This window comes from Cebus imitator, unplaced genomic scaffold (assembly GCF_001604975.1).
Source record: "Cebus imitator isolate Cc_AM_T3 unplaced genomic scaffold, Cebus_imitator-1.0 Scaffold99, whole genome shotgun sequence".
NCBI classification, from domain to species: domain Eukaryota; kingdom Metazoa; phylum Chordata; class Mammalia; order Primates; family Cebidae; genus Cebus; species Cebus imitator.
This window is the reverse complement of record NW_016107414.1, coordinates 389,854-403,630: the sequence shown is the minus strand read 5'-3', so window position 1 is coordinate 403,630 and position 13,777 is coordinate 389,854. Positions and strand designations below refer to the sequence as shown.

General features: G+C 45.7%; 1 protein-coding gene across 1 annotated transcript; it reads left to right on the top strand.

Annotated features, from left to right (window-relative positions):
• The first annotated feature begins 8,506 nt into the window (after nucleotides 1–8,506).
• On the top strand, nucleotides 8,507–8,870 carry LOC108309945 (metallothionein-I, hippocampal-like). Its single transcript, XM_017536556.2, has one exon. It carries the CDS (start codon nucleotides 8,508–8,510, stop codon nucleotides 8,730–8,732), a length of 225 nt encoding a protein of 74 aa, XP_017392045.1. The 5' UTR covers nucleotide 8,507; the 3' UTR covers nucleotides 8,733–8,870.
• The last annotated feature ends 4,907 nt before the right edge of the window (nucleotides 8,871–13,777 follow it).

Genomic DNA, 13,777 nt, shown 5'->3' with positions numbered 1-13,777 from the left:
CCCCCTCCTCTCCCCCATCCCTCCCTCTCCCCTCCCTTGCTCCGATGTTCAGGGATGCTGAATTTCCTTCCTGATGCTGACAAGCAGAGGCTGCTGCAGTTTCTCTTCTCAGACACCCTGGGGTGGCTGACTAGTCAGAAGGACAGTGGGAGTGGGGATGCTGCGTTTGCAGAGTAAGCACAGTTTCTAATCAGATCAATGAAAATAACAAAGTTTTCTAATGACGCTTTCACTCACCGGTTGCATAATCTTTTTTTAATGTATCTGTATTATTGTCATTTCTTTGGGGTGGCCTGGGGATAGGCAGACAGAAAGCACAGGGAGAGGTCTAAGGCCCTCGTCCCCAGCCAGTCCTTGGCAGGGTCACACAAGGTTCTGTCTTGCTCTGTCTCCTGGCTAGACAGGGGGAGACAGGGGTCTGCGTGTCTTTTGTCTCTGGGTCCTCGGCATTCTGCCCATGTACCCCTCCACAAATGTCTCCTCAATGAATGAAGGCCATGCAGTGGAAAATCACCAGGGCTTGGAGGAAAGAGAGATTTGCAAATTTGACACACACACAAACAAAATGCATCCCCTGCCCCCACCCAACTGCCTCAACACACTGGGAATGATCTGTGGGGACCCTCTAAACTCTCCCCACAATTAAGACTACCTCAGTCACTGCCTCATCAAGCGTTTATCATACAGTTCTTCCACCTCACACTGCCAGGGGGTGGAGGGAACAAGGAGGTAAATATGCAGCTCTTACCCCTGAGGAGCGAGGAATCTAATTATCTTCTAGAGATGCTTTGGGGATCTGCTTAATAAATCAATACAAATGATTTGTAATTAGAATATCAATTATTTGTATGCAAATGTGGCCTTCTGGGTGATTGGGGACAAGTCCTAAGGAGAAAAAACTCTCTCCCTCAACTGTGCCCCCTCAAATTCTTAATTACATTATTTCACTCATTCATCAAACATTTATTGAGCACCTTTTATATGCCAGGCACAGAGCTTGGGACCAAGAATCCATCCCCTGGTTGCTCACAGTCAGGAATGAAGAACCAAGGTGTTCAGGGCCTTGGAAGAGAGTTGCTTCTTGGGGACAAGCAGAGAAAACGTAGACCTTCCTCCATCCATCCTGACTGACAGCCACCTAGTTCACTAACACCCTCAGCTGAGGTGGCGCATCCTCCTGCCTGAGTCTGGAGGAGTCTTCCTCACTGTGGGCAAGGGTTAGCCATATGATTGCACGCCTTTTTGCAAAGATATGGGGGTGCCTGGTTCTATGACTACCCCATCCCCCATCCAGGCTAGCTCCGAGCTACTGGGTCTGAGTGCGGATTTTTGTTGGTTTGTTTGTTTTTGTTTTTGAGACAGAGTCTTGCTCTGTCGTCCAAGTTGGAGTGCAATGGCACAATCTCAGCTCACTGAAATCTTTGCCTCCCGATTCTCCTGACTCAGCCTCCTGAGTAACTGGGATACAGATACGTGCCACCTTGTCCAGCTAAATTTTTGTTGTATTTCTAGTAGAGATGGGGTTTTGCCGTGTTGGCCAGGCTGGTCTTAAACTCCTGACCTCAGGTGATCTACCTGCCTCGGCCTCCCAAAGTGCTGGGATTACAGGTATGAGCCACCATGACCGGCCAGGCTAATTTTTGTATTTTTAGTAGAAACGGTGTTTCACCATGTTGGCCAGATTGGTCTCGAACTCCTGACCTCAGGTGATCCACCTGCCTCAACCTCCCAAAATGCTGGGATTACAGGTGTGAGCCACCGTGCCCCACCTCTGAGCAGGGTTTTAACAAATCCTGTGTGCCAGCTTGTCCTGAAACTTCAACCCTTGGTGACTCTGAATCTTCATTCATTCATTCATTCATTCATTTCTTCATTTGGTCAAGCACTCTTGCATTTATTGAGTCTTTGTTATGCTTTGAGCCCTTGCCAGGTGCTAGAGGTAGGGTGTTCAGCAGAGATGGATCACTCATGGAGCAGGCTGTCTAGTGGGGAGGCAGACAGTAAAAGAATTAACAAATAAGCCCATGCCCCTGACCCTCTCACCATGGCTCCCACTTCTAAGCAACGTCTTCTCATCTGCCCCGTGGTCTATTTCATCCAGGTCCTCCATCTCCAGCTTCTCATGGCTCTGGGCCAAGTTCCTAAACCTCCTGATGCTTCAGTGTTCTCATTTGCACACCAAAGAACATCCTAATATTACTCTCTCTTTGTTGTGAGAATGTACGAGGAATACACATGCAGCTCTTAGAACAGTGCCTGGCATGGGGCCCTTGACCAATGGCAGCTGCAATTGTTGTTATTATTAGTGCATTCTCTTTTTTTTTTTTTTTTTGAGACGGAGTTTCACTCATGTTACCCAGGCTGGAGTGCAATGGCGCGATCTCGGCTCACCGCAACCTCCGCCTCCTGGGTTAAGGCAATTCTCCTGCCTCAGCCTCCTGAGTCGCTGGGATTACAGGCACGCGCCACCATGCCCAGCTAATTTTTTGTATTTTTAGTAGAGACGGGGTTTCACCATGTTGACCAGGATGGTCTCAATCTCCTGACCCTGTGATCCACCCGCCTCGGCCTCCCAAAGTGCTGGGATTACAGGCTTGAGCCACCGCGCCCGGCCCTATTAGTGCATTCTCTACCAAAAAAAAATAATAAAAAAATAAAAGCCAGGTGGGTTGACACACACCTGTAGTCTGTGGGGAGGCTGAGGTGGGAGAATTGTTTGAGCCTGGGAGCAACTGACGCTGCAGTGAGCTGTGATCGAGCCACTGCATTCCAGCCTGGATAACAGAGCAAGACTCTGTCTCAAAAAAAGAAAACACAAAACAAAAAAACACCACCAAAGACGCTACACTGCTGGATTTGAAGATGGGGAAGTGGCCACGAGCCAAGGACTGTGCATAACCTCGAGAAGCTGGAACAGGCAAGGAATGGGTTTTTCCTAGAGCCTCCAGACAGGACACAGCCCTACCATCACCTTAATTTTAGCTTTATGGGACCCCGTTTTGGATATCTGTCCTCCAGAACTGTAAGATAATAATATGTGTTGTTTTCAGTCACTTTGTTTGTGATCATTTGTTACAGCAACTGTAGGAAACGAAAACACCTGCTAATAAGGTGCTGGACCCAGAACAGACGAACAGGAGCTCAGCGAATGTGAGCGACTGTTATTTCCTCTTGCTTTTCCCCTTGGAAGCCCATGCAGCCCACGGAAGCCAAGACCTTTGCAGCTGTTGCTCCTCGGCTGAGAGAGCCCTTCCTTTTTTTTCTGTCTGGCAAGATCTTTCTTATGATTTTTTTTCTCCAAAACTGTTCTGTAATATCCTCTGAGGTTTAAAGTTTTCTCTCAGTCCCCAGAGTAAAGCTAATTGTCTCTTCATAGATTTCTTCTCATCTATTTTCGTGTTTATCACAGATTGTGATTATTTTGTTTTTCTTCAACATTCCCCCACTAGACAGTGAGTCTAAATGCATCCAATGCTGGAGGCTCACACAGTTGATGCTGAGGAAACGCAAAAAAAATAAATAACAAATTAAATAAATAAATGCATAAGTAAATAAATAGATTCCAGCCAGGTGCGGTGGCTCACGCCTGTAATCCCAGCACTTTGGGAGGCCAAGGCGGGAGGATCACAAGGTCAGGAGTTTGAGACCAGCCTGGCCGACATGGTGAAACCCTGTTTCTACTAAAAATACAAAATTTAGCTGGGTGTGGTGGCACACGCCTGTAGTCCCAGCTACTCGGGAGGCTGAGGCAGGAGAATTGCCTGAACCCAGGAGGCGGAGGTTGCAGTGAGCCGAGATCGCGCCATTGCACTCCAGCCTGGGTAACAAGAGTGAAACTCCGTCTCAAAAAAAACCAAAAAAAATAGATAAATAGATAAATTCCATTAAAATCTGATTGCAAATTTTATTAAAACCTGAAGGAATGAATGCATTGAAGAGAAAAAGAGAGTGATGAGTAAGTGAGTGAGGCCATGAAGGATCGGGGACGTGGACAGCCAGAGGTGGCAGTGTTTCCAAAGGAGGAAATGGGATGAAGAGGATGACAACAAAGTCACTCATTTCCTCAACACAGTTCAGCATTGTGTGTTCTGGTTGAGCAAAGGGTCTGAGTGCCAGACAGCAACAATCACAGCTTGCCCTACAGAGAACACCAACATAGGAGGTTGCAAATTCAATTTTTAAAATTTTAAACAAGTTTTAATTTTAGAATAGCGGGTTTTTTTTTCTTTATTTAGAATACTTTTGGAGTTACAGAAAAGTTACAAAGATAATAAAAAGTGTTTCCATATACACAACACCCAATTTCCCCTATTCTTAACATACGTTAGTGTGATACATTTGTCACGACTAATGAACCATTGTTAATATGATGAATATGTTATTGTTAACTCCATATTTCATGCAGATTTCCTTGCTTTTCCTCTAATGGCCTTTCTTTGTTTCTGGAGACCAACTTACATTTACTTGTCATGTCACCTTGGGCTCCTCTGAGCTGTGACAACTTCTGACGCTTTCCTTGTTTTTAATGACCTTGCCCTCTAGAGGTACTAGCCAGGTGTTTTCTAGAATGTTCTTCAGTTTAAGATTTTCTGATGTAGACTGGGGTGGCGGGCTTTGGGGGTGAAGACCGCAAAGGTGAAACACATGTCTCATCACATTATATCAAGAAAACCTACTATCAGCAGAACTTATCAATGATGATGCTGACATCAATCACATGGCTCACCAATGGCTTCCCAGGGTCTCCACTATTAAAGTTACTTTTCCCTGCACTTTCATCCTGTACTCTTTGGAAGAAAGCCACTAAGTATAGCCCTCAGTTAAGGGGTGGAAGTTATGTTCCATGTCCTAGAGGGAGGATATATCTAACATCAATTATTTACAACTCTTCTACTCGGTTTATTATTCAGTCATTTATTTATGTCATTATAGACTCAAGGATATTTATTTTCTACTTTGATTTATTTATTTTTGTAGAGACAAAGTCTCTCTCCTTTTTTTTTTTATTATTATTTTCTTGGGGTCAGTAGCCATTTTTTCTTTTTTGTCGTTGTTATGGAGTCTCACTCTGTCTCCCAGGCTGGAGTACAGTGGCATGATCTCAGCTCACTGCAACCTCCGCCTCCCGGGTTCAAGCGATTCTCCTACCTCCATCTCCCAAGAAGCTGGGATTACCGGCGTGCACCACCATGTCTGGCTAATTTTCTGTAGAATACAAAAAGGCCTGTCCAGGTTGAGAATACAACCTGGAGGTGTGTGCCACCATGCCTGGCTAATTTTTTGCCATGTTGGCCAGGCTGGTCTCAAACTTCTGATCTCAGGTGATCTGCCTGTCTCGGCCTCTCACAGTGCTGGGATTACAGGTGTGAGCCACTGCGCCCAGCCGAGACAAAGTCTTGTTATATTGCCCAGGCTGGTTTTGAACTTCTGAGCTCAAGCGATCCTCCTGCCTTGACCTCTCAAAGTGTTGGGATTACAGGTGTGAGCCACTGTACCCAGACTATTTTCTACTTTGAGTTACAATCCAATACTATGTTGTTTATTTTTGTTCAAATTGTCACGGCTTTGGCAATTGGGAGCTCTTCCAGTTGGTGTCTCCAGTTGGTGACATGTTACCATTGTTTTATTTTTTGAGCACTTCCTTACTTTCTACCCATTCAAGATATTCCAAGTACACCTCAAATATTCCCCATTCCAGGACAAGAATCATCCATATTTCCAAAAAGTCCTGGTTTCCATTTCTGGGGAAATGGTATGAGAAACTAACATCTGAGGCCTGGATGCAATGAAGTATTTTTAACATAAAAACTCTGGCGACTTCTGTTTCCGGCAACATGGAGGATTAGACATGCTGAGTGACCCTTTCCATCCAAACAACTCACATGCTGGATAAAACATTTTAAATGCATTGATGAGCCAGCACAAAGAGTGTTCTGAAGCCAATCAATCAGTGAAGGGAAGATTAAGCCCTTGGGGATAAGCTGAGTCCTGAAGCTGGTTTTTGTACTGGCGAACTGTGGAAGCCTGTGGAATCCTGTGAACAAGTGCTTTCATTTTCTCAGTACTTTGGGTTTTATAGGACAAAAGACAAAGCTCAGAGCCCACCCAAGTTGGGAAGTCTAGCAGGATCCTTCAGTGTACAATAAGCCCAAAACACTGCCCCAGCCCTAAAGGAAAAATGTCAGGTGGAGGCACTCAGCGAGGAGAAAAGGCCAATTCTTCCAAGAATCATGAGCACAGGGTCACCTTCCTAAAGGTTTATAGCCCAAATTCATACTACCTGGGTGGTCTAAAATCTTTTTTTTTTTTTGAGACAAAATCTCAGTTTGTCACCCAGGCTGCAGTGTAGTGCATGGTCTCGGCTCACTGCAACCTCCGTCTCCTGGGTTCAAGCAATTCTCCTGCCTCAGCCACCAGAGTAGCTGGGATCACAGGCATGTGCAACCATGCCTGGCTAATTTTTTGCATTTTTAGTAGAGACGGGGTTTCAACATGTTGGTCAGGCTAGTCTCAAACTCCTGACCTTGTGATCCGCCTGTCTCAGCCTTCCAAAGTGCTAGGATTACAGGTGTGAGCCACCGCACCCAGCCAGTCTAAAAATCTTAAACTGAGACCTGAAAGCTACCCTGGTCAGTGCCCACCCCCCACTTCTGCCTGGAATAAGACAAGGCAAAGGCAAATTCTTTGTGGAGGAGCCACCTTCAGCCCAGGTGTGGCTGAATGTATATTCTGCAGGTGGTTGCAATGATATTTCCTACACGATGTGTTCTCCTAGAAATTTGGCATACCCCACCAGGAGGCAGAGTTTCCATCCCCACCCTTTCAACCTGGACAGGCCTCTTGACTGCTTCAAAGGATAAAATGCAGTGAGCAAGTAACCCCACATGACTTCTGACGCTAGGTTAGAAAAGGTGATACAGCCTCCATCTGGGACTCTTTCTCTTTCTCTCTCTCCCTCCCTCTCTCTGACACTAGCTTGCAAGCCCTGAGCTGCTGTGTAAAAAGTCCTGCTACCTGCAGCCTTGATCTGGAGAGACAGCACAGGGATAAAACATGTAAGTCATAGAGAAATGACCACAGAGTCCCAGGTGTTCCAGCCAGGCACCAGACCTGTGAGCATGCAAGCCTTTCGGTGATTCCAGCCTGGATAATGAAGAATTTGGCCTTACCCAGACAGATCTGGCCTTTGTCCTGGTGTTTTGGAAGTAATCTCTGGGTCCTCAGAATATTCTGAGTGATAGGAGTGTTCATTTGATAGCCAGTGTCATGCCAGATAACCATAACAATGTGATTTGGAGTGGGGGCTGGCCAGACAGCAAGGGGCTACCAAAGAGTAACAGTGTGGCTTAGGGTGGGGGCTTGGGATCATGGGATATCAGTTGACCTGGAGACTGAAATCAGTCATGTGAGTAATCAATCAATCATACCTACATAATAGCGCTTTAGTAAAAACTGTGGATACTGAAGCTCAGGCAAGCCTCCATAGTAATACTCCATGCACTTTGTTACACACTGACACTAAGAGTCACACATACTGTATTAGTTTGTTTTCACGCTGTTAATAAAGACATACCTGGGACTGGGTAATTTATAAATGAAAGAGGTTTAATGGACTCACAGTTCTACATGGCTGGGGATGCCTCACAGTCCCAGATAGCTAGGGAGGTCTCACAGTCATGGCAGAAGATGAGGGAAGAACAAAGGCATGTCTTACATGGCAGCAGGCGAGAGAGCCTGTGCAGGGGAACTTCCCTTTGTAAAACCACCAGATCTCGTGAGACTTACTCACTATCATGAGACCAGCACGGGAAAAACCCACTCCCAGGATTCAATTACCTCCCACCGGCTCCCTCCCACGACGCGTCGGGATTATTACAATTCAAGGTGAGATTTGGGTGGAAACACAGAGCCAAACCATATCACATCCTGACTCCGTGGGGGAGGATGACAGAAGCTCCACATTTGGAGGCCTCTGCCCTGTGTTCTTCTTCCCTTGGCTGATTTGATCGGTATACTTTCCCTGTAATAAACCGTAACTGTGAGTACACCAGCTTTCAGTGAGTTCTGAGGGTCCTTCCAGTGAATTATCAAACTGGAGGGTGGTTTGAAGACACCAACAAACTTGCAGTCGGTTTCAGCGGGACAGTGACTTAGGAACTATGCCCTTTAACTTTGTAGCTGGCCCTAAACTTCCTGCACAGGCCCAGCTCCCGTTTTACTACAGCCACATGAGAGGCTCTGAGTGAGCAACACCAGCAGAGCCCAGTCAAGTCCCCCAAGTGTGAGTGGGAATAATTAAATCGTTGTTGATGTTTGGGCCACTAAGTTTTGGAGGTGACTGAAATGCTCGGCCTCCAAGAATTCTCACAGATAAGGCCAAAGTTTATAAAACAAATAAGCAAACAGGCCACGCTGAGCCAACGCCAGTGGAAACAATACCATCAGAACTGCACACACGTCAGGCACCGAACAGACTATAAAAATCACTATGTCAGCATGCCTTCCACATGCCTCATGGTCTCACATCTCCAGCCTCACCGTGGCTCGAAATGGACCCCAACTGCTCCTGCGCCACTGGTGACTCCTGCTCATGCTCCAGCTCCTGCAACGGCAGCGTGCAAAGGACCTCATGCAAGAAGAGCTGCTGTTCCTGCCGCCCCGTGGGCTGTGCCAACCGTGCCCAGGGCTGCCTCTGCAAAGGGGCGTTGGAGAAGGGCAGCTGCTGTGCCTGATGTGGGGACAGTTCTGCTCCCAGATGTAAACAAACCAACCTGCAAACACCTGAGGTTTTTTTAATACAGGCTGAGCCATTTGCTGCATTTCTTTTTCTATTAAACATGTGAATGACAATAAAACCATTTTGACTTGAATCTTAAAAAAAAAATCAGTGTGTTTACTACGTTTAAAGAAATGAAAGAGGGACTGGTAGCTATGAAGCTGCTGTCTCTCAGCTCCAAATTAACCCTCTACAGCCTGCTCTGACCTACGGGGGCCGAGTCTCTGGACACGTCATTTCTCCTCAGTCAGCGGGTTTTCTCTCAGGCTCCACTGGGAGCGGCACTCAAGGAAGACTTGGAATCAGATGAGAGGAGAAGGGGCCAGTCTTTCTGTCCTGCTCTTGTTCCTGACAGTGTGGCTTCAGCAGTGACCTTTCATCTGAAGGCAGTAGTGGTTCCACTCTCCACTTTGTTTTGACAGTCCCAGAAGCAGCCTCAGTGTGTCCCCTTGAAGGCCCCAGCCCTGGCCAGCCAGTGCTCCCTCCTCAGGAGTCTGTGGCCACCTCCATGAAGCCCTCCCTCTAAGTTCCTGGGGTCTCGTAACCTCAGCATCTTCCCTATGTCCCCTCAACCCGAGGAATATAGTTGTTTCCTGCAGTAACTACCCTGCGATACCTCAGTGTCTTTCTCTTTTGGCTTTGATGGTTCTCCATTACCTATTTAACCATTTCCTTATACTAAATTATCTTGGTGAGAACCACTGGTGTAATTTCTGCTTTCCTTGCTGGACCTTGACGGACACAGCACTTGGTACCAAGAGTGGTCCCAGGAAACAGACCCTTGAAGAAGGGATTTGGGGATTGGATTGGCCACATCCTCATGCTTAAATGCAGTGCCAATGATCAACGGAATACAAGTGTAGGGATGCTGAATGCCAGCTAGTGAGAGCCAGTCATACTTGCCTCTTTTCAACTCTGTGTTCAGTGACAAACCATTGGCAGCCTAAAATCAGTCATGGTGGAGTGTTTATACCACAGAAGTCTGCAAAGCCTGGGTAGGCATGGTGGCTCACAGCTGTAATCCCAGCATGTTGGGAGGCTGAGAGTTCAAGGTTATAGTGAGCTATGATTGTATCACTGCACTCTGTTCTGGGTGACAGAGTGTGACCCTGTCGCAAAAAAAATAAAACCAACCAACCAAACAAACAAACAACAAAAAAAAAAAAAAAAAAAAAAAAAAAAAACCAAAAAAAAAAAAAAAAAAAAAAAAAAAAAAAAAGAAAGAAAAGGAAATAAAAGGAATCTTCAAACACGATAGATATTATTTCCTCCTGAGAGAGCCAGTTTACCATACACCAGTGATTACAAGTAATCAATGGCTCATACTGACATCACTACTAATACCATATGATTGTGATAACATTCCCACTGAAGTAAGTGTATGAGGAGCCACGGGACTGCCACACTTACAGGGTAGTGATGACCTCCAGACCATGGGGTGAGATAGCTGTTTCTGAGTTCACTGGAGCTATTATGGAAAGGAAAGGACACGCTCTGATCTCTAAACTCTCAGCTTAACTCACAGAGAACCAGAGATAGTCTACAGAGCCCTAAAATAATCCTTTATTTCTTGTAGTTGTAGTTTTCTTTTTTTTTTTTGAGACCAAGTTTCGCTCTTGCTGCCCAGGCTAGCGTGCAATGGCACGATCTTGGCTCTCTGCAACCTCTGCCTCCCAAGTAGCTGGGATTGAAGGCATGTGCCACTATGCCCAGCTAATTTTGTGTTTTGAGTAGAGACAGGTTTTCTCCAGATTGGTCAGGCTGGTCTTGAACTCCCAACCTTAAGTGATACACCTGCCTCAGCCTCCCACAGTGCTGGGATTACAGGCGTGAGCCACCGTGTGCTCAGCCTAGTTGTAGATTTTCGACCTTGCTGAAAATTATACTCCAGCTTTCATTGGGTGGGCTGCAGGATTATAATATAAAAGAATTCATGCATTTAGCAGAACCCCAAGCAGTGTGTTCAGCTGTATACTTTGTGTGGCTGAGAAATGACCAAGAGCACAGAGGTGCACGGGTCCCTGGGCAGTGGATGATCAGGGACGGAGAGAGCAGATGTGGATGTCTGGGGAGGAGGTCTGGGAGGAGGTGGTGGATACAGTACCTCTTCAGATGGGTGTGAAGACAATGGTGTCTCATGTGAATGCCCACCCAAGGGCATCTACTGCAGCAGCCACTCTACTGATGGAGTGGACAAGCTGGCACGTTCTGTAGATGACAGTAAGCCTTTCCTATAGCTGTGCTATTGCTTGCTCAGTGAGCTTATTTACACAGCGGCCACAGTGATAGGAACATGGGCTTCCCCTTACCAAAGTGAGCTGGCAGAATAAACCAACTCTAAAGCTCCCATGGCACCATTCCCTTGGGGAGGGCAGAGGAGCTTGGAACCAGTGTTAAAAACCTATAAATGTGGCCAGGAGCAATGACTTATGCCTTTAGTCTCAGTACTTTGGGAGGCCGAGGCGAGCGGATTGTATAAACTCAGGAGCTCAAGACCAGCCTGGGCAATATAGTGAAACCCCATCTCTACAAAACATGCAAACATTAGCCGGGTGTGGTGGCGTGCCTGTAGTCTCAGCTACTCGGGAGGCTGAGGTGGGAGGATGGCTTGAGCCCAGGAGATAGAGGCTGCAGTGAGCCAGTATTACAGCACTGCACTCCAGCCTGGGTGACAGAGGGAGGCCCTGTCTCAAAGAAAAAAAAGGAAAAAACACAACCTGTAAGTATAACTACTTGGATATATAAAAGAACACAATAGAACTTATAGACTTAATAAACAAAGTGATAAACTCCTGAAAAAGGTTTATCAGCAGCCTAAGAGATAATTAGTGACTGGTAGAAATTTCTGAAGAAATATCCAGAATGGGCCAGGCGTGGTGGCTTATGCCTGTAATCCAAGCACTTTGGAGGCCAAGGCAAGCAGATCACCTGAGGTTGGGAGTTCAAGACCAGCCTGACCAACACGGTGAAATCCCATTTAAAAAAAATAAAAAATAAAAAAAATAAAAGAAATATCCAGAACGTGGAACATAAAGATGACACATTAAGATATGACAGAGAGGTTAAGAGACATGAAGAAGGGTATGAGACTTCTCTCTTTCTCTTTCACAATCCACAGTAATAGTGTATTTTACTTGTGACTCACTCTACAATATGTGTGTGTTAATAAATACAACTAAAACAAAAGTTTCATGACATAACACAATACACTCCAATATATTCTATTCTCTTTCTTTATCTACACTGGTAAGCATCTACTACATTGATTTTATAAGCTACTGTTAGAAAACAACCTATAGCCTGAAAAATATTAGTTGAATACTGATCAAACTACAAGACGTAAAGGGTGAGAGAATGAGGTTAAAATAACATTTATCCTTTTTTTTTTTCCTTTTTTTGGGAAAGGATCTTACTCTGTCACCCCAGGATGGAGTGCAGTGGTATAATCATAGCTGACTGCAGCCTTGACCTCCCGGGCTCAAGTCATCCTCCCACCTCAGCCTTCTGAGTAACTGGGACTACAGGCATGCACCACCATGTGTGGATATATATATATATATATATATATATATATATATGTATTTTTTGCATTTTTTGTAGAGATGGGGTTTCACCCCATCTTTCCCACCCATGTTGCCCAAGCTAGTCTTGAACCCCTGTATTCAAGCATTCTGCCCGCCTTGGCCTCCCAAAGTGCTGGGACTACAGGCGTGAACCACTATACCCATCCGGGACAACATTTAAAAGAGATATTGTCACATATGATACAACATGGATGAAACTTGGGGACTTTATGCTAGGCGAAATAAGCCAGTCACAAAAGGACAAATATTGTATGATTCTATTTACACGAAGTACCTAGACTAGTCAAATTCATAGAGGTAGAACACAGAATGGTGGTGGCCAGGGGCTTCGGAGAGGGAGCATGAGGAATTACTGTTTAAGGGGCACAGAGTTCTAGTTTTGCAAGATGAAAGGAGTCCTAGAGATGAATGATGGTGATGGCTGAACAACAGTAGGAATGCTCTTAATACCAATATACTTAAAAACGATAGATAGTAAATTTTACGTTATGTGTATCTTACCACAATAAAAAAGTAAAATTAAATTGAAAAAAAGGTATTGTCTGAGAGTTTTCAAGAATAATGAAAGACACAAATCATCAAATTCAGAAAGCCTAAAGAATTCAAGGCAGGATAAATAAATAGATACAGCATGAGCCAGGTGTGGTGACTCACGCCTGTAATCCCAGCACTTTGGGAGGCTGAGGCGGGTGGATCACCTGAGATCAGGAGTTTGAGATGAGCTGGCCAACATGGCGAAACCCTGTCTCTATTAAAAACACAAAAATTAGCCGGGCATGGTGGTGTGTGCCTGTAATCCCAGCTACTTGGGAGGCCGAGGTAGGAGAATCGCTTGAACATGGGAGGTGGAGGTTGCAGTGAGTTGACATAGCGCCACAGCACTCCAGACTGGGGGACAGAACAAGACTCCATCTCAGAAAAAAAAAAAAGATACAGCATGGTAAAACTGCAGAACATGCGAAGAGAAGGAAAAGATCAATACACCTATGAAGGAATGATTTAAGATTGTCACTGGACTCCTGTGGAATAGAGAGGGGGAGCAGGCAAACAGTGGATAGCATTGCCACTGTGCTGAGAGAGGACAGCTTTCATTCCAGCAAGCTAGCCAAAACATCTTTCAAGAACAAGGGCAAGGCCAGGTGCAGTGGCTCATGCCTGTAATCCTAGCACTTTGGAGGCTGAGGCAGGGGGATTACTTGAGCCCAGGAGTTGGAGACCAGCCTGGGCAACATAGTGAGACCTTTACAGAAGATAAAAAAATTAGCCAGGTGTGGTGGTGCATGCCTGTAGTCCCAGCTACACGGGAGTCTGAGGTGGAAGGACTGCTTCAGTCTGGGTGATGTAGGCTGCAGTGAGACGTGATCATGCCACTGCACTCCAGCCTGGGCAACAGAGCAAGGCCTCATCTCTAAAAAAA

Coding starts and splice junctions, on each gene's coding strand:
- LOC108309945 (XM_017536556.2), top strand. CDS start 8,508: ATGCCTCATGGTCTCACATCTCCAGCCTCACCGTGGCTCGAAATGGAC.